The 19,286-nt window shown below is 42.9% G+C and overlaps 1 protein-coding gene across 1 annotated transcript; it reads right to left on the reverse strand.

The window, feature by feature from the left end:
* Positions 1-5,715: 5,715 nt before the first annotated feature.
* LOC308291029 (urotensin-2-like) lies at positions 5,716-10,887 on the reverse strand (the record flags this gene model as incomplete). Its single annotated transcript, XM_080732944.1, has 4 exons — positions 5,716-5,832; positions 5,978-6,021; positions 7,742-7,846; positions 10,776-10,887. 4 exons carry the CDS (start codon positions 10,885-10,887, stop codon positions 5,716-5,718), a joined length of 378 nt encoding a protein of 125 aa, XP_080589070.1.
* Between the last annotated feature and the right edge of the window lie 8,399 nt (positions 10,888-19,286).

A 19,286-nucleotide genomic window follows, 5' to 3' on the forward strand; every position in this document is an offset into this window, starting at 1 on the left:
ATTTACTCCTGAGGAGTAAATAATATCTGGACCAAAAGGTGCTTTGAAAGGGTGAAAGCAGTTTGAATGAGAATGCACACGTTAGCCACTTGTCTACGCGTGCCTGTTGGGTGCAAATTAATATAACGGAACAATGATAAAGTGTATTTTCTATCAAATATAATGACATTTAATCATTCAGCCAAGGTGCAAGTGACATTAATAATTTATTTTGCTATTTTTTTTACACAATTATTGTCATGTATACTTCATGTGTTGTCATCTATTTATTTCGTTTTTCTCAAATTGTACGTACTTTATCAATGGACGAACTCCTTTTTTCTTTTACACCGACCTGACATGTGATGCTTTATTTCTTGAGTGTTTATGTAGGAAGTGCCTAATCATAATCCAAAATCGCACAAACCCCAGTGTCAGAATTCATGCGACAATACCTTGCATTTGTAAATGTTTGAGTTGTTACTACAAAAAAGACACATGAATTCACACTTCTGCATCCGGGACATAATACCATCGCTGACACCATTGTCACTCATCAAAGTCACAATATGGTGTTCTTCCCTGTTCAAACCGGTACAATAACCACAGCATTCCCAGCTTGTCGACATGCTTCTTTCCTTTTTCCTCTCTTTTTAAAAAAATATTATTTCTGTGTTTCTTTTGCTCTCTTTTCTACCTGGAACTGCTTGTTTAAAACCACAAGAATTAGAAACGCCACTACTGGAGTTTGTTGCCTGGCATTCATCCTCTAGAACTTGTGGTTAGAATGCGTAGCCGATGCGGTGCCGAGGCAAAAGGGGAGAGAGGTTTTATTATGCTTGCATGGGTAAAAATAGTTAACCGGGTGACAGAACTGCACCTAAAGCATGCTTATTTTTCCTAGAATCGGTAGTCAAGATAGTTAAAAGACTTACTGTTCTGTAAAACGAAGAACGCCTAGTTTGACGTGCCACAGAACTTCCGAAAGAGGGAGGGCATGTTGAGGCCCCCCCCAAAGGCAAAACCCTGACATAACCGAGACAATGATCCGTTAAGCAGTATTTGACCGGTGTTTCCACGGCAAAAGCATGAGGACGAGATTGTGTTTAGAGCAAGTTTTTACTTTTTGGACTTTTTTCAGTTCTTCGTTTTTTTCGTTGGTTCATTTTGGATTCGACAAGTGTGCTCCCCAAGTTCAAACGCAAGGACGGGAGACTGTGCTCAGTTAAAAAAGCAAAAGTTACGAATGGAATTCTGGATGCACACCAGAGACGGGTTTCTTTTTTTTTTAAACGCCTGGACATGACTTATGCGCACGCGCGTGGCGAATTCCCGGGAATTAAGACACGGTCTATGCCCGGTCAGAAAGAATGAAATACTGTAGAACAGTACTGTGTAGAGCAGGTATTTTGACTAGGCGACTCACGTTTAGAGACACAGACAAACACAGGCACAATTAACACACTGCGCGTCGGCACACATGCGGACATGTCAAGGTATAGTTAGTCAGTCAGTCAGTTTCATTTGTAGGCCCTAACCTGAGCAGCAGAAAGCAAGGTCACGCGTTCTTTACTTGACTGATGCCCGATGTATACTTTGCTGTGCGATGGCGTCACAAGTTGAAAAATTGCCAATCTCCGAATCCACAACGCGCCGCGGATGCGACGCGTTGTGAGCATGGAGATCGGCTTTTTTCCAACAAGCCTCTGTCACACAAGGAAGCATACCGTCGTTGTCGGGGGAAAACCTTGTATGTCCAAAACCGTTCGTTTTGCATTTATCATTTTAAAAATGATTTAAACTAGTGAAAACAGCCGATCGACAAGCACACAACGCCTCGCACCGCGAGGCGTTGTGTGCTTGTAGATCGGCTGTTTTCACTACTTTTGTGCGACGGCCTTGTATTATGATGAAGCCGGACTTTGCTTGCGAAAGAACGTACACATTTGAAATGTGGAGATACGAGGTTTTCCGCCCGACAACGACGATACATTGGATACAAGAGGGACTGGTTTCACCTCCCTTATGTAATTTACTCAGGGTGCCAAAAGGGGGAGGAGGAAACTGAGCAGTGAGCGTCATCGATATGGCAGACGAACGAACGGACGCATGGATTTGAAAACCTCACAGCCGAGGTGCTTTCTGGGTAAAGACAAACGAATCCACTACTGTGATACTTGGACCGAGCCATTATATAATACCAATCCTCTCCACTCCTCTCTCTCTCTGCGAGGATTAAGATGAACAATAACACAGGAGGTGGCGCCGTGAAATATAATTGTGTGTCCTCATCATAGCTCACTTAGATAAAGGGATGTGACCTTCTTTTATAAACCCCTGTCGAACGAGGGCGTCATCAACCGCGGCAAATTGTTTTTCATCTCGGAAAAAATACATATCTGATGTTGGAGGGGCATCGGCAGGTCTCGCTGTAAGCGATAAGCTCACCTGCAAATCTAGTTTCTACCGTTACACATCTCCATTTAGAAACATTGCCATTCAGAAGATTGACTTCCATTATTCCAAATGGAGGTGTCACCTAAACCCTAACCTCAGTGGGGGTATTTCTGAATGGGGATGTTTCTAAGTGGGGGTGTTTCTGAATGGAGGTCTGCCCCCAGTTTTTTACTGCCATTTGTGATTGGGATGACGAGTTTGCCGACAGGCACGTATATACGCCTCATTACCGTGTCATCGATCTTGTGACATTCTGCTAATCGACCTGGGAATCTACCTTTCCTCCTCTTCTTTTATCCGAGCACCCAAAACCAGAGAAAAGGTAGGCACAACACAGGGACAGTAGAAACGGAACCGGAAATCTCACAAACATAACCCCCACTCGTGGACACAGAGCAATAAGCATTTCTTTTTTCTGGAGACCTAAATAGACCTAGTGAAGTTTTAAGAAACGATTGGACACATGTAGTCGAACTTAACTCTTATGCAAATGCCAAGTTGTTGCAAGACAAAGCATTCAGTAGTTTATGGACAGCAATTATTATGGCACCCTTTACCGAACTGCACGTTTTCATCAATTCCAAAAACCCGAGAAGAAAAACATAAAGCGGCCCCCGCTTTGATACAAAGACTAACGGGGTCCTCGACACTTTGCATGTGAACTAGTGTAGATCTCTTTTCCTCTCCTCTATCTCTCTCTCTCTCTCATTCTCTCTCTCTCTCTGTCTCTCTCGTTCTCTCTCTCTGTCTTTCCCTGTTATGTGATCCTATCCTATATTTCTTTCCGCCCCCCCTCCCCCCTCCAGTGGCGTCAGTTCAGCAAAGGCTAAGGTATGGCAACATGACCGGTGTCTTGCACGCGCGCCTTCGCGTGCGTGCAAGACACCGGTCACGTTGCCATACCTTAGCAACAGGCACGAGGAAAAGTACATTTTATTATTTCCCTCTGTAGCCAAGGTATGGCAGCTGCCATAGCTTGCCATACCCAACTGACGCCTCTGCCCCCCTCCCCAGATACTGTCATATCCTCTCGGTTCTATACCTGATGTGTTTTGCTTTTCTCTCCGTTCTCTCCCTCCTCCTCCTCCTCCTCCTCTCTCGTTTGTAAGTTTTATTTTTGTAATTGTGCATGTACAAGCGTCACTGACTCGATGGATATGTAAAAAAAAAAACAGATTTTAAAAAGTTATTTAAAAAAAAAAGAGATTTCAGCTGCTGAAGCCATGCAAAACGTTTTGAAATGCCCTTAAAATATGGAAGATGTTTTCTGAATGCTTTATATTCTTTCTGCTGTAAAATAATAAAAAAATGAAAAAAATGAAGAAAACTCTAAAACTGATTATTATTTTTCTTTCCTCTGTGCATTGCCGTAAGAACAGCTTGGTGGCACTAATGCCATTCATATCCAAAACCGTGTCATCAAAATATGGGGTGGAAAGTAACCAATTACTTTTACCTAAGTACACACTCATTGATGTAGCCTTTTCATGTAGGCTTCTTATACTTTTTGGACAAAGTTTTATCATTAATTCTACTTTCACTTGGAAGTAGAATTTGACTGAGCTACTTTTGGAAAGGCACATTACAGAAATAATGTAACAATCATGAGGATATTCCATTTAGGAGAAATCTTTCTTAGCAGATGGCAGATGCAGCAGCATCACTGAATTGGAGACGGATTGGTTGGTTTTTTCATCATTTCAGGTTGACCATACTGTATTCCAGGGTTCCCCAATAGGCGGCCCGCAGGCCATTTGTGGCCCGCGGGGGGCTACTGTCAGGCCCCCACCAACCCTAGTAATAATGGTGGTATAAGAGCAGCAACAAAACTAGTATATCGTCGTTGTCAGGTGGAAACCATCGTATCTCCAAATTTGTACGTTCTTTCGCAAAGTAAAGCCCTGCTTCATCATTCAAGGCCGTCTCACAAAAGTAGTGAAAACAGCAGATCTACAAGCACACAACGCCTCACGGTGCGAGGCGTTGTGTGCTTGTAGATCGGCTGTTTTCACTAGTTTAAATCATTTTTAAAATGATAAATACAAAACAAACGGTTTTGGACGCATAAGTGTTTCACCCGACAACGACGATATCTGAACTGTCGCTGGAGTAGCGGGAACGCCACCATCGTCCCCTGCAATGCTGTGGCCCTCAGCTTGGTACCCTAGACGTGATTCAGCCCTTGGGGAAAACTAATCGGGGAACCCTGCTGTATTCTATGTAACTAATGCAATTAATGTAACTGTTACTCAGAGTAGACTTTGAAAAGAGCAACTTTTGTACTTTTATTGAAGCATGGACAATTTTGGGAACCCGAACTAGTATACTATTTACTCAGTGAGCGCACAAGCAAAAAGTCAGTGAGCTTAATGTGTTCCAAATAGACATTTTAATTTCTATTCCAACATATAGCGCTGACTTAACATTATGCAACGTGGCACTCGGTCAGACAAAAGACAGCTATAAACGGTTGAAACAAAAGTGTTTACATGTATTTGAAAACGTGTCTTGACATCCTCAAACGAGTGTTTGTGTGACTGTGTGATGTGATGGGGTGACGGTGGGGGGATGTGTTTCCATGCACCTGTTTGTGCATAATGAGCACATGTGATGTGTCTTGTTTGTGTCTGCATGTACTTGTGTGAGTGCAAGTTAGGATTGATTTATAGTGCAAAGCCCTGTCTCTATAGTGGAGCGACTTGTGGACTGTGGACTGCAGCGCAGTGTGGTTTTTGACAGCAAATTTTGATTTCGTTTTAGTCATAGTCTTTTGAATAAAATGTCATTTAGTTTATAATTTAGTCACCTGAAAAGTTGCAGTTTTAGTCAAATTTTAGTCGACTAAATGTCATAAGATTTTAGGCGACTAAATCTACAGTTGATTTAGTCGACTAAAATGTATTTTGGCAGGCCTTGATGGCATCGTAATGACTGATTTTACACTTGGTTGCGTGCTGAAAATAGCCGATCTACAAGCTCACAACGTGTTGCGCGAGCTTGTAGATCGGCTATTTTCAGCACTCAATACTGGAGAGCAACCAAACATAAAATGACTCTCTTCTCCACCAGTCCCTCCCCAACATTTTAGCCTACTTTTTATTTCGTTGACGAAATTGTCAATATATTTAGTCTTAGTTTTAGTCATCACAGCTTACTTTTTAGTTAGTTTTTATTTCGTTTAAGTCAGTGAAAAAAACGCAGTCGACAAACATTTTTCGTCACAGTTTTAGTCGACAAAATCAACACCGCTGCAGCGTCTGTCTGTGAACCAGCGGCGTTTTAGACGCAGTACTTCCAGAAGCACTCGGAGTTCGATCCGCCCCGCTTCCGGAACTGTTTCCTGATGCCCAGGAAGCGGCCGAAGGGATTGAAGAGGCTCTGCTTCTCCAGCATCATCTGCAAGCCAAGAAACAAAGATGAAAGGTAAGAAAAATCCAATTCCCAAAACCTCATGTGGTTGTGAATAATGTACGATTATAATGAGGCTCATAGATTTTCTTTTCACAGTTTCACAGGACTGAAATGAACTGAAAACACAAACCTCTCTTTTCATCTGCCTGGGGAGCAGGCCAGCTGATCTGACACCTGAGAGAGAGAGAAAATAATAACAGTTGTACAGTATATGAGTATCTATAGTAGGCCTATCTATAGAAATTAGAGATGTACCAATAAACTTTTTTTCCTTTCTTCCAGATATCGATTCCGATATAGATATTGGTCGATACAAAGTACCGATCCGATACCAGTGTGTAATAAAAAATAAAAAAAAGATCTAGGACAGTGGTTCTCAAAGTGGGGTCCAGGGACCCTCAGGATTCCTTGAAGGGGTTCCAAATGGAACTCTGAGAGTGTATTCTCAGAGTTATGGGGGTCCTAGAAATTATTATAAATAATAGGTCTATTGTAAGAGTATGAAACAATAGTGCAACATCAACTGAAGCAAATAAAAAAGAAATTGATTACTGTGAATTTTCATCAAGTGATAAATTACGTGACTGGCCTACTCGCCGATACATCATTGTCAGCTTTTCTGATGCTTGTATTGTAGGCTATACGGTTTGTGCGTTGCAGCTTGGCTAACAAGCCTGGCTCTTTAGTGGTAACCTCCCAGCCGAGGCTACATTGGTGGCAGCAGTGGGATATAGGTACTGTCGGGTACTCCGTCAGTTCCTTGGTCGTTGTAGACCTTAAGCCTGGTAGTCGACGACAGTCCTCCAACGCTGGTCGTGCTCGGACCCCCCGGTTTCATTCGAGCTTAGCCCCTGGCCGGCGCACGTGGTCGCGCTTTAGAGGTAGTGTGTGCGTTGCAGCTCAGCTAACAAGCCTGGCTCTTTAGTTGAGTGGTAACGCACACGCCACCGGATATCGGGGTCCCGGGCTACAGTATCAGTATCAGAACAACTCTGATTGACTCTTGTTTGAAAGTTATCACATTGTCTATGTTTTTGGGTACACAGTACACATAGTATGCACCATGCTTTCTTTTTCTTTTTGCTGTGTGTTGCTGTTCTTAAACAGCCTGGGATAAAACCCTAGGTTGATTTTGTATTTGTCTCCGCCAGGCCGGAAGGGCCGCTGCACAAGGATTGTGTTTTCACTCCCGTCCATGAGTCTATGTGGGTCTTTGCCTGCACACTCCCAGTAGGGTTTTTTTTTTTTTACCCTGGTTTCCTTGGATCATAATAATGATCCAGCTCCCCAAAGAGATTTTGTCCAAAACCCACACAAATCGGTAGGCCTAAATATTCTCTCTGGCCTCAGGGGATCAAGATGTATCAGTTAGTTTGTTTATTTTTTGTGTGTGTGTGTAAGTGCAGGGCCTATTTCTTACAAATAAATGCTATATTATAATAGTGCAACGTCGAATCATAACCAAATTTCAATCACATGTTGGGGGGCCTCCAAAAGTGCACCTCCAAAATTGCTTTAACTTCTACCCATAGGGGGCACCAGCGCCACATACTCAAACTGTTGTGGTGTCTGTCTATCATAAAAACTCTGTTTCTCCCTGGGTAGGAAAATCAGGCCTGGCAGAGATATGTGCTCAGAGGAGCACACTTTACTAGCTTGTTTTCCAGTTGAGGTTAAAAACTTCAAAAGGGTAAAAAAAAAAAAAAAAAAAAAACATGACAGGCTGTATAAGGCTGACCATATAGTACTGTACTGACCATATTGTACAAGTTTTGGGATACACTGTATAGTATACACCGCACACAGCTGTGGCTAATCAAATTAATATCAGATGTGTAAAATTAAGCTTGTCAGTGTGTATCAACTGAATGACTTGGCATTGACTGAAACTGACTGTTGAGTTCCCCAGGAGCCAGGGAGGAGTATCTGAGTCCAGGTCCATCTTGCTCGGTCAGGGACAGATCATCCAGACTTCCAGCTCCTCTGTCCTCCACGGACCCTGTGGACAGACACACACCGACGGTAACAACATTTTCCTTCTATTTGACCCTGGGGTGCCGTGACGGCAGTCCAGGGGTGCCGCGAGATAATTTGATAATATTTGGAATTTATTTGGACACTTGAAAAAATATTTAGTATCATTTTGAACTTGAAGTACAAAGTTATTTTCAGTCAGTTCTAACCAAAATGGCTATTATCTCAACATTTTCCTCGCAACATAATCACTAAAATATCGTCACTGTCGGGCAGAAACCTTGTATCTCCAAGTTTCAAATGTATACGTATTTTGGTAAAGCGAAGCCCTGCTTCATCATACAAGACTGTCGCACAAAACTAGTGAAAACAGCCGATCTACAAGCACACAACGCCTCGCGATGCGAACCGTTGTGTGCTTGTAGATCTGCTGTTTTCACTAGTTTAGTACATTTTATAGATGATAAATACAAAACGAATGGTTTTGGACATACAAGGTTTCCACCCGACAATATGCTATAAATATAAGGTGCTGGGAGTGAAAATTATAATGTGAGGGTGCCTCGGATTAAAGAAATATGTATGGGGTGCCCTGAGACAAAACAGTTTGGGAACCCCTGGCATATAGGCCTACATTTTGCACATGCCAACATTTTCATGAATAGTGAAAAGGCAGAGGTAGAAGTAGTATGTCTGTAACAGCCAGGTGGGCAGGCGTCAGGATTTAAAATGAAGCAACACAGAACTGAAAGTTCCTGTGATTGGCCAATAGTTGCGCTGTGCTGGCACCAGAAGCAACATGTTCTCCCTAGGATTCCATTCTATTCCCCCAAACTTTTACATTTGATTTTCTTTCCTTAATAAACATTGTCATAAATACTTTATGGTTCCTGTCGATAGTTCAAAGCCTCGTTTCAATCACCATGATGTGCGTTTTGTGAAATAATGGTCCCATTTATGTTATATTTGATGTTAAAGCAGGGTATGCTGTAGGAGGGGCTTGTGATCATATAGGCTTGTGATGGTTCTTCTTCGTGTGCTTTATTTGGCAAGCTCAACACCACATTCTCCCAAGTATCCCTGCGGTTGCATGCCATTATTTTCTAGCAGTAAACGTTGATTTCTACAATGATGGCGGCACCCGTACAAGGGACAAAAAAAAGTCATTTTCGCAGCAGAAACCAATGGCTTAACACCATCCATATTTTTTTTACGGTCTGTAACAGGTGTGTCTTTGGGAGTGGGAGCAAACCCACGTGAACATGGGGAGACCAACCAAACTCCACACAGAAAGGCCCCAATGCAGTCAGATTCGATCCCAGGACCATCTTGCTGTGAGGCAACAGCATTATAACAGCTCTACCACTGAGCCACTTTATCCAATTGTGTTATAAAAAAAACATCCCGCAGGTACAATACTCTTGGATACACAAGACTTATTTTGCTGAGAAATAATTTAGTCTTCCAAAATGGGTTCAGAATAATGTGTTTGGGGGGGGGGGGGGGGTGCAAACAAAGAAACAAAACAATATATCCAGTTTTTTACTGGGAGAATTCTCTGTGCAATTCAAATTGCACGGAGGATACGAAGTACCAGAGAAGGACTCAAAGATGCTTTGTGAAACAGAGATTGTTATACTAGCACCAAAACATTTAGACTAGAGCAAGGGGTCTTCAACAGGGGTCCGGGACCCCTAGGGGGTCCCCAGAGTTACTACGCTGCGAGGCGTTGTGATCTTATAGATCGGCTATTTTTGGCAAAGAGCTTTGGTGTAGAGGGGGAAAAAGAGCAGACTAAGTACAGAGTGAAATGTCAAGTTTATTAAATGTAACCTATCAGTACTCAATAGTATTTAGCCTAGTAAAGGAACACGTGTTGTGTAACTAGTAGTTACACGTTTCCCAATACATACAAAGGTAACACAAAGGCAAATGTTTCAGAAGAGAGAGCTTGGACTATCGCCGAACGCAAACATCAATACACGGCATTAATCACCCTTGACTTGATAAATTGCTGTACTCTGAGAGAACAATCATTGCTTCAATGAAAGGACCTCGCGCAATTAGCTCGGGTCTCTGGTCACGACTTCTCTCATATTAATCATCGCAAAGCAGAAATGCAGAGACACAGAGTTAATTGAGGTTTTTACGCCGGCGACCCACTGTACTTCACCGTTGTTCTCCTCAAGTCTCAAGCTGCACAGAGGCGATGTACAGGAGCGTCGCACCAAATTCTGGGTCCTGGGTACAAGGGGGGGGGGGGGGGGGCAGGCAGCCCTCTATTCAGAAACACTTAGAAACACCCCTATTCAGAATTACCCCCACTGAGGTTAGGGTTAGTGTTTAGGTTAGGGTTAGGTGACACCTCTATTTAGAATAATGGAAGTCAATCTTCTGAATAGAGGTGTTTCTGAATATAGGTGTGTAACGGCCCACCCATGAATGTTCTTCATGGGGGTAGGAGGTTTAACCCATTTAGACTGGGAAGTTGTGGGAAAGCATTATTTTGTGCTTTAACTATTGAAAAATAGCAGATATATACGAGCTCACAGCTGCGAGCTTGTCGATCTGCTATTTTTTGAAAAATCGTGAAAATGTGTGGCCTTTGAATATTTCAAATCCTTCTATGTTTCTATGTCAGTGGTGCTCAAACTTTTTCATGTGAAGGACCCGCAAAATGATATGTATTTGGCCACGGACCCCCATCTCAAAATAGTTAGTTCCTGGGACAAATTTCAGTTACAAATGTTCGCTTAAAAATACATATATTCAAAGATTTGCACACATTTTCACGACTTTTCAAAAATAGCAGATCTAAAAGCTCCGAGTGCCGTGCTGCGAGCTTGTATATCTGCAATTTTTCAATAGCTAAAGTATAAAATAATGAATTCCCCTCCACCTTGGGCCCTAGTCACTCAGTCCCACTTTTCCCCCCCTGGCGATGTACTACTCACCGGGGCCCGAGTAGGGCATCTCGGCCGAGTCTGTGATGGGGTGGGCATGAAACAGGAGCGGTCCTGAAACCACAAGCAGGAAGGTCCACGACAAGAGCTGGTTGCGCGTCATGATGTTCTGAAGGGGCTGGTGGTTGGTTCGGGAGTCGCTATTGCTGTCGGCGGCTGAACCGAAAAGTCCTCGGAGGGGCTTGTTGGGTCCTTGCTGAGACCTGGAGAAGGAAGACTTCTACACATTCTACAGACCCCCCACTGGGTTATATACGCCATGTCGTGTGTGACTCCCCTCTACACACACACAAACCCACCACACACCTAAAATACACCCAAAGATGCACCACTCACACTGGGGCGTGAATCAAAACAGCATCCCGGTTTCGACAATGGAACAAGGGGGGAGCGCTTGTTTTCGGTGGAGATGACGGAGGCACGCCGGCGTTATATTATAAACACAATCTGATCTAGCAATCATGACATAGGCTATTTATTATAATCACTAATTCACTATTACTATGAAGTGTCTTTAATTATAATTAAAGTAAAAATAGTCAAATAACAAACAAGGACAAATTGTTCTGCCCACAACCTTATCAAACCAAAATGCCTAAACTACTGTAAATGTAGGCCTATTATAACTATGATAATGGTTCTTAATTAGTCCCAATTATTAAGTATAATACTTGACCTTATAAATATAGAATGTTTATGATTATATATGTTATGATACATCGCATAGTCGAGCGTTGTGACGGTCCGACTCAGTGCCGTTACCGACTTATGTGACGTTATGGACAGAATAGTAAATCTTCAGCCCCCCCGAATTTCGCCACCTCCGCACGGTCCAGGGGAACACAACGGAGCGCTCCCTACCTCCGGTTCAGCCAATCACGAGCTTCCACTGCCGATACCGGGATGCTGTTTTGATACACGCCAAACTGGGGCCCATGGTGACCATTGGCAAAGAGATGTGCTGTCCCAATCCCCCTGGCCCTGATAAATCAAAACGCAGATGCTGCTGAATTATGGGGCTCTATAAAAGGAGACAAGCTCTCTGCGCTTCACGCTCCAAGGGCAGAGTGGTTGTTTTACTGGCTCCGTTGGACTGATTGATCGCTTTTACCGACTGTGAAGATGAGATCCAACCAGGTGTTTCAGATGTCCTTCTCATCAACGTTCACCAGGGGAGCAGGTGGACGGCCCTGGACGGGCGAGTGACTAATGTTTTTATGCCATGAATTCATTAACCTTCTTCGCCATTTGAATCCTCTTAAGCGTAATTTATGGTCCTTCGCGCGGCGGTGTTGCTTCCCTATGAAGTGGCTCCCAAGCGGCGATACTGTGAGACTCCTCCAGGTGTGCCTTGGGAGTTTGTCTCAACCACACATAAGTTATGAATTATGTTCTAATGTACAAATTCTATACCCAAAGAATACATTCTTTAAACCTGGTGTCCCTATTTTGGACATGCCATTGTAGGCAAGTTACATTTACTCTTTCTACAAAATATTAGCAAAATAGCCCTATGTTAGTCTGGGATCCCTTCACTTTTTGGGGTTTGATCCGGTCGGGAGCGGAAACCACTTCACGTCATGTTGTAGTTCTCAAAGTACTACTAATTTGGCAGGAAAGATCAAACCGGGTTCAGTTTTAACCTAAAATAATTCCCATGCGCTCAAGGACATACTTTTAGGGCCTACCTAATAAACCCCTTGATGCTGCGTCGTTTTGCTTTTCGTTGAAAATTCGTTTGGTATATCGTCACTGTCGGGCAGAAACCTCGTATCTCCAAGTTTCAAGTCTGTACGTTTTTTCACCAAGTAAAGCCCTGCTTCATCATACAAGGCCGTCGCACAAGTAAGTGAAAACAGCCGATCTACAAGCACACAACGCTTCGTGGTGCGAGGCGGTGTGTGCTTGTAGATCGGCTATTTTCACTAGTTTAGTTCATTTTTAAAATTATAAATACAAAACGAACGGTCTTGGACTTACAAGGTTTCCAAATTCCACCCGACAACGACGATATGCATCTTGTAGTCCAACTCGTAGCGACTGGCAAGACTACACCAGGCTACTCGAGCATTTTAATAGGGATTGGGGAAACAAACGGGGGGTAACCAAAACAAAGCGACGCCGCTTCATCTGCTCGTGGTTTCCGCCTAGACCGGATCAAACAGCCCGTTGTAAACGATCACCAGTCTTTCCCTCGAGAAAGCCTGGTGACGCGAGGTTGGCCCTATAGGTAGGCCACCCAGCCTGGCGAGGAGGACCCGCACTCCATGTGCCCTTTTTCTAGTTATTTATACAGCGGTTCATTGGATCTGCCTAAATGTTCAGGAGCACTTAGCTCAGAAGCCCGCTGACATTTTAAGGCAATTGAAGTCAGCGGAGACTTTGCCACGGGTCATTGGGCTCCGATTGATTGATGCACAACACAATTTTCAAAGGCCTTGTTCTGGTAAGATGTTATATTTGTGCTTTCACTTCTCCTTATTGTGCAATAAACTCTTCTTTATGGGCATGTCCATCATGGTGGTGACAGAGACTGGTCCCCCTGGAGGGACAGATGGGGCGGCTATTTATAAAGTCACACGTTTTTCCCACTTCCATATGTTATTTGAATATTTATCCCATTCAGAACGGGTACACATTATTGTGTATCATTATTTCATGCTTTAACTATTGAAAAATAGCAGATATACAAGCTCACAGCGTGGCACCGAGTGCCGCACTGCGAGCTTGTAGATCTGCTATTTTTGAAAAGTCATGACTATTTGGATTTTGACCCGATTCTATCCACCTCTTTCCGCGGGAATTTACTGGAGAATGTTTTTGCACCACACTTCCGGTTAACAGCAGACATACAAGCTCACGTCGCGTCGCAGATGCAGCCGTTGTGAGCTTGTAGATCACACTCGCCTGCGGCGCCGGAAGCTCCGTCCAACTTCTGCGCAATGCACTATGGGATGTTGGAAAGTTGTGGATAAGTGTCTATTGAATCCTTCTAAGGTTTTTTTTGAAAAACCTATGTTTCTATGTCAGCAATCTGGCCAGCCATCGTCAAAGAAATAACTGGAGCTCAGTTAGTCTGTTCTTGAGAGACTGCTACGTCAGTGGTTCTCAAACCTTTTCATGTGAAGGACCCCCAAAATGATATTTATTTGTCCACGGACCCCCTTCTCAAAATATTTAGTTCCAGGGACACCGCAGAAGCAGAATTTTAGTTACAGACGTTCGCTTAAAAATACATTATATTCAAAGATTTGCACACATTTTCACAACTTTAAAAAAAATAGCAGATCTACAAGCTTGCAGCGCGGCACTCGGTGCCGCGCTGCTTGTATATCTGCTATTTTTCAATAGTTAAAGCGTTCTATAATCCTAGGCCTAAATGGGATTTATTGTAGGTCTGACGTCAGTGCTCCCTGTCTCTCGTATGATAATGCAGGTCGTGGAAGGCAACAGTGACATTTTGGTTTTATGGCGGGAAGGCCAGACGCTGTGGAAGGTGGTGGTGGTGTGTATTTCATGAAAGGCTAATAGGATTTATACGGTGTATTAGTCAAAGACCCAGGGCCATGCAGCACCCGCCTTTATTCTAAGGTCTGGGCCTTTAGTTTGGGTCGCCCCGCTCTCACTTTGTGTTTGGGCCCCACTATACAGTACGAACAATGAGACACTTTCAACTCGGCCTCCCCATATTTTAGGTCAGGGGTCTTCAACGTTTTCAGGCCAAGGACCTTAGTTGAGAAAGAGATGAAGCAGGGACCCCCACAACCTGTTCATAGATTTCATAGTTTTCAGCGTTTGACACACAATCATCAGTGTATTTTGGATTGATGTCAATTTGTGTTTGCATATATTTAACCACTTGAACCGTCAATACTTAATAAACTTGACCTTGCACTCTATACTTAGTCTGCTCTTTTTCCCCTCTACACTAGACCTCTTTGCCAAAAATAGCCGATCTACTAGCTCTACTGCTATTTTTGGCTAAAGTTCTAAGAATATGGACACTACGGTTGGGGCAGCATAGCTCAGGGGTAGAGAAACCGTTATTAGAGCACGAAGGGTTCCCAGTTCGAATCCGGGCTCCCCCTGAGTTAATGTCGAAGGGTCCTTGGGCAAGACTCTGAACCCCACATTGCTCCCGGTGAGCCGGTTTCCTCCGCCACCGGTGTATGAATGTGTGCGTGAATGGGTGAATGTAATGCACAATCTCTGTAAAGCACTTTGGATAAAAAGCGCTATATAAATGCACCATTTACCATTTACGGTTGAAGTGACGTGAAAAAGAAGAAAAAAAAGTTTCTATCACTCAAAGATTTGGAGGACCCCCTGTAGTAACTTTGAGGACCCCCTATGGGTCCTGGACCCCCTGTTGAAGACCCATGTTTTAGGTCATTATAAGAAATCTATTAATAGAAAAGAAAACTATTAATGTCTTAACGAATGTCTTTCCGTCCGCCATCTGACTGTCTGTCTGCATGCTGACATCACTGATACTAAATAGTGTCGCCACCATGGTAACAGCCACATGCTGAAACAATGCCTACATCACAGACAGGCAGTGACGTGCTGGCTATTGGGAAAAGCGGGACAACTCCCGAACGGCCGGTTCATTCCCGGCCGGTCCAGGCCGGCCATTAGGGAAAAAATGAAAATAAAATGTCGGCCTTCGTTCCATTTTGGGGGCTGGGCGGCCAACAAAGAAAATCGTCACTGTCGGCCTCGGGCAGAAACCTCGTATGTTTCAAATTTGTACATTTTTCGCAAAGCAAAGCTGCTTCATCATCGTTGTGTGCTTGTAGATCGGCTGTTTTCACTAGTTTAAATCATTTTTAAAATGATAAATACAAACATTCAGACATACAAGGTTTCCACCCGACAACGACGAAATATAATGTAATTGTCACTTTGTCACAAATCTTTGAGTAGCAGCAGCGCTACAGAGAGAGATCTCTCTCTATAGCGCGCAATGAGGGCTTCTCTAACTCTTTTTCCCAGGCTGAATCAGGGGCCCAGCACGTCCCTGCAGACAGGCATTGCACAACTGGACGTCAATGGTTCTCCGACATTACTTCTGAGACTCCTACATTCAATCCCTCATATATACTGCATATCCCCCCCCCCCCCCGGGAACAGGACTAGTGTAAATGAACAAATTAAACTTTGGCAAAGAAATTGCAAAGAATATCAGACAATCAAGTTTTCACAAACAGTGACAAGGAGCACAACAGTTAGATTTCCCATATATGGGCATATCAGTCAGCTCAGTGGTGCAGATAGGTTCATAATACATTTTAAGTTTACAAATTGGATTAGAAATACATAGATCAATGTAGAAACATAAGGGACTGTCTTTAACCCTGCAAGGCCCGAATTAATTTCTACTGGCCAAAAAAAAAATCCAAAAAAAAAATCAGATGGTGTTGTAGGAGTCCTAATCACAGGAAAATGTTTTTGTAATAATGTTTTTGTAAGATTGTATAGCCATAAATCATAAATCATAAATCAGGCTCTAATTTGCATATTGGGGATATTTTTCACAATATTAACATATGCATGTGTTCTAGACATTCTAATGATCACCAAAAAAATATATATTTTACTTATGTTTTAGTGAGGAATAGCTTCAGTTAAAAAGTGAGATGTTGTTCGTCCAGACGCTGGAATTTCAAGTTCTCTGGGAGGTGTGAATGTCAGTCTCTGTGGGGGGTATTTATATGCAAATATCGTGGCCAATGGCATTGTAATACTAAACAATAGGATTTAATGGTGATGTTAATGTGAAAAAAGAACAGGAAAACTAATTATAAATTTTTTTTTAAAATGATTTAAAAAAACGTTGCCAAAAAGCAACGCTGGGCCTTGCAGGGTTAAAGCGGTCTCCTAGTTAATAAGCCAAGAGCAGAGCTCATGAATCACATCAATCCCACCACATGGGCCTCAGGGTTCATTCTAAGTGTGCTAATTGGCACAAAATCATTGCATGGGGATATATTCCCTCCCAAAGATTGTGTGCCAATTAGTTACTCCACACAAGTGGCAGTTTAATCGCTCTCTGACTCCAACTTCTCAAAAACCTACAGCTGTGGAAACTCATTTCCAAGTCATAAACTAACATTAACTTTTAATACAAAAATCAGACACATCCATCCATCCATCCATCTTCAACCGCTCATCCGGAATCGGGTCGCGGGGATAACAGTTCCAACTGAGACTTCCAGATTTCCTTATCCTGAGCAACTTCCTCCACTCCCTCTGGGAGTATACCGAGGCGTTCCCAGGCCAGTTTGGAGATATAATCCTTCCATCTGGTCTTAGGTCTGCCACGGGGTCTCCTCCCAGTGGGACGTGCATCGAGGACCTTCCTAGGAAGGCGCTCGGGGGGCATCCGTACTAGATGCCCTTAACCACCTAAGCTGACTCCTTTCCAAGTGAAGGAGCAGCGGTTCTACTCCAAGTCTCTCTCGGGTGATTGAACTTCTCGACCTATCTCTAAGGGAGATACCAGCCACCCTTCTGAGAAAACTAATTTCGTCCGCTTGTACCCGAGACCTTATACTTTCGGCCATGACCCACACTTCATGACCATAGGTGAGAGTGGGAACGAAGATTGCTCGGAAGACAGAGAGCTAAATGTATATAATATGCACGCAAGGAAGTAGTTATTCTCCTTAATACTAAAATACTGTATCACCACCACTTTCTAGCTGTTGGTGTGTTGCCCAACTTGCCTATAAGAGCCTTCTATCCAACATGTGCCTCATATAGCTTGAATTAATGTTTAAAAAAAGAAAGAAAAAAAAATCAAATACCATTTTTACACTTAGGACATTACTTTAAATTCCTGTGTGTATCTGTTGGGCACAAAAACAGGTTTGTGCTTGCATGTAAAATTTCACAATGCTAAATACAGCCAGCAGAGGGCATCATTATGCTTGGAAAGTTTGGAAACACATGATTTGCTCCTTTATCCTCTTTTCCTTTCTTTCTTTCTTTCTTTCTTTCTTTCTTTCTTTCTTTCTTGCTTGCTTGCTTGCTTGCTTTGCTTTCTTTCTTGCTTTCCACACTTTCCCATCGGAAGATTGATACTTTTTTCAAACTATTGAGTCTGGCATTGAAGCCAGATTGAAGCACATCTGTGTCATGTCCTTTGCACTTCATAAATCACTCTCTGGATGAGAGTGGCTGCTTTAATGCCTACATTGTAAATGTCACAGGCAAATCTCTCTAGATTAGTGGCTTAGAAGTGGTATTTCCCTCTCATGTAGATAACAAGCTTCAAAATAGTCCAAAGATGGCTGAAATGGCCAACACTTCTGAAATAAATATCTATTTCTAAATGTCAAGTAAAATAGGTAGGCCTACTGCAAAATATTTTACATAATATAGGTGATTAATATGCAGCATTCCAACACTTGTAACTTTAGTAAAGTTATGAGTGTGTGGAGCATTATGTGGTGCCAGTGGTGGATCATGCTGCATTCGTGATAACTTTATGGACTTTAATATTTTTGTCTTTTTCTTTTTGTGCTTTCATATGCTTATAATGCCCTACAAAGGCAGAGTGCAGTAACTACGAACAGAAATTTCACCAAAAAAATGGGTTTAAAAGTGTTATAGCTGATCAGGCAAATGGGATATAGGCATATAAATTATATTACACTTATTGTACATCTGTTCTTGAGCTAACTGTTCATCCCCCTCATGAAGGCTAATTTGACCTTTGGGCGACACAAATAAGTCGGTGTGTCCGAAAACGTAGTTACTGCACTCTGCCTTTGTTTGTGTGTTTTTCTTTGAACATTTTCTTACCTTGATTAGGCCTACATCACATTGAAAAGCCTCGTGAGCTTGTAGATCAGTTTTTCTTTTTTTCTTTTTTTTTGCAAATTCTACAACAGATTAAAAACATTTGACAAGCTAAAAATAGGAACTGTTTCTGATCAGTCTGTCTTAGGCTCTGGTTCCTATTTTTAGCTTGTCAAATGTTTTTAATCTGTTGTAGAATTTGCAAAAAAAAGAAAAAAAAAAAGAAAACTGAGCCTAAGACAGACTGATCAGAAACTAACCTCGCCTCACCAGGCTTTCCTGAGAGAAATATCAGAAACAGACACAATGCTGTGTGATCGATCATGAACTGGATGGTGGATTGGCGCCCCCTACCGGTTTCCAACTATAGCGACCAGATGGCGCAGACCCAGGAACTGACAAGTAAGAAGCAGCAGAAGTTTGTCCTCCCCGGCTTCCCCTCACTCACTCAGAAGCCGTCGGCTCTTTTTCTTTTGTTTGATTGACAACTAAAGTGAAGGATAAGTTCAAACAACACCACAAAGGAACGAGCGATCGGCGATGGTTGCCGCGTTCCCTGCCGTCCCGTCCATGTGCATACAGGAGGAGAGCGACTGATCCACACTGGACCGAAGAGAAGCGAACAGAACAGAAGCCGCCGACACTTGACTGTCATGTTTACTTGTTGAACATTACACGCACACACACAGCCATTGC

This window comes from Nannobrachium achirus, assembly GCF_963921795.1.
Source record: "Nannobrachium achirus genome assembly, chromosome: 9".
NCBI classification, from domain to species: Eukaryota; Metazoa; Chordata; class Actinopteri; order Myctophiformes; family Myctophidae; genus Nannobrachium; species Nannobrachium achirus.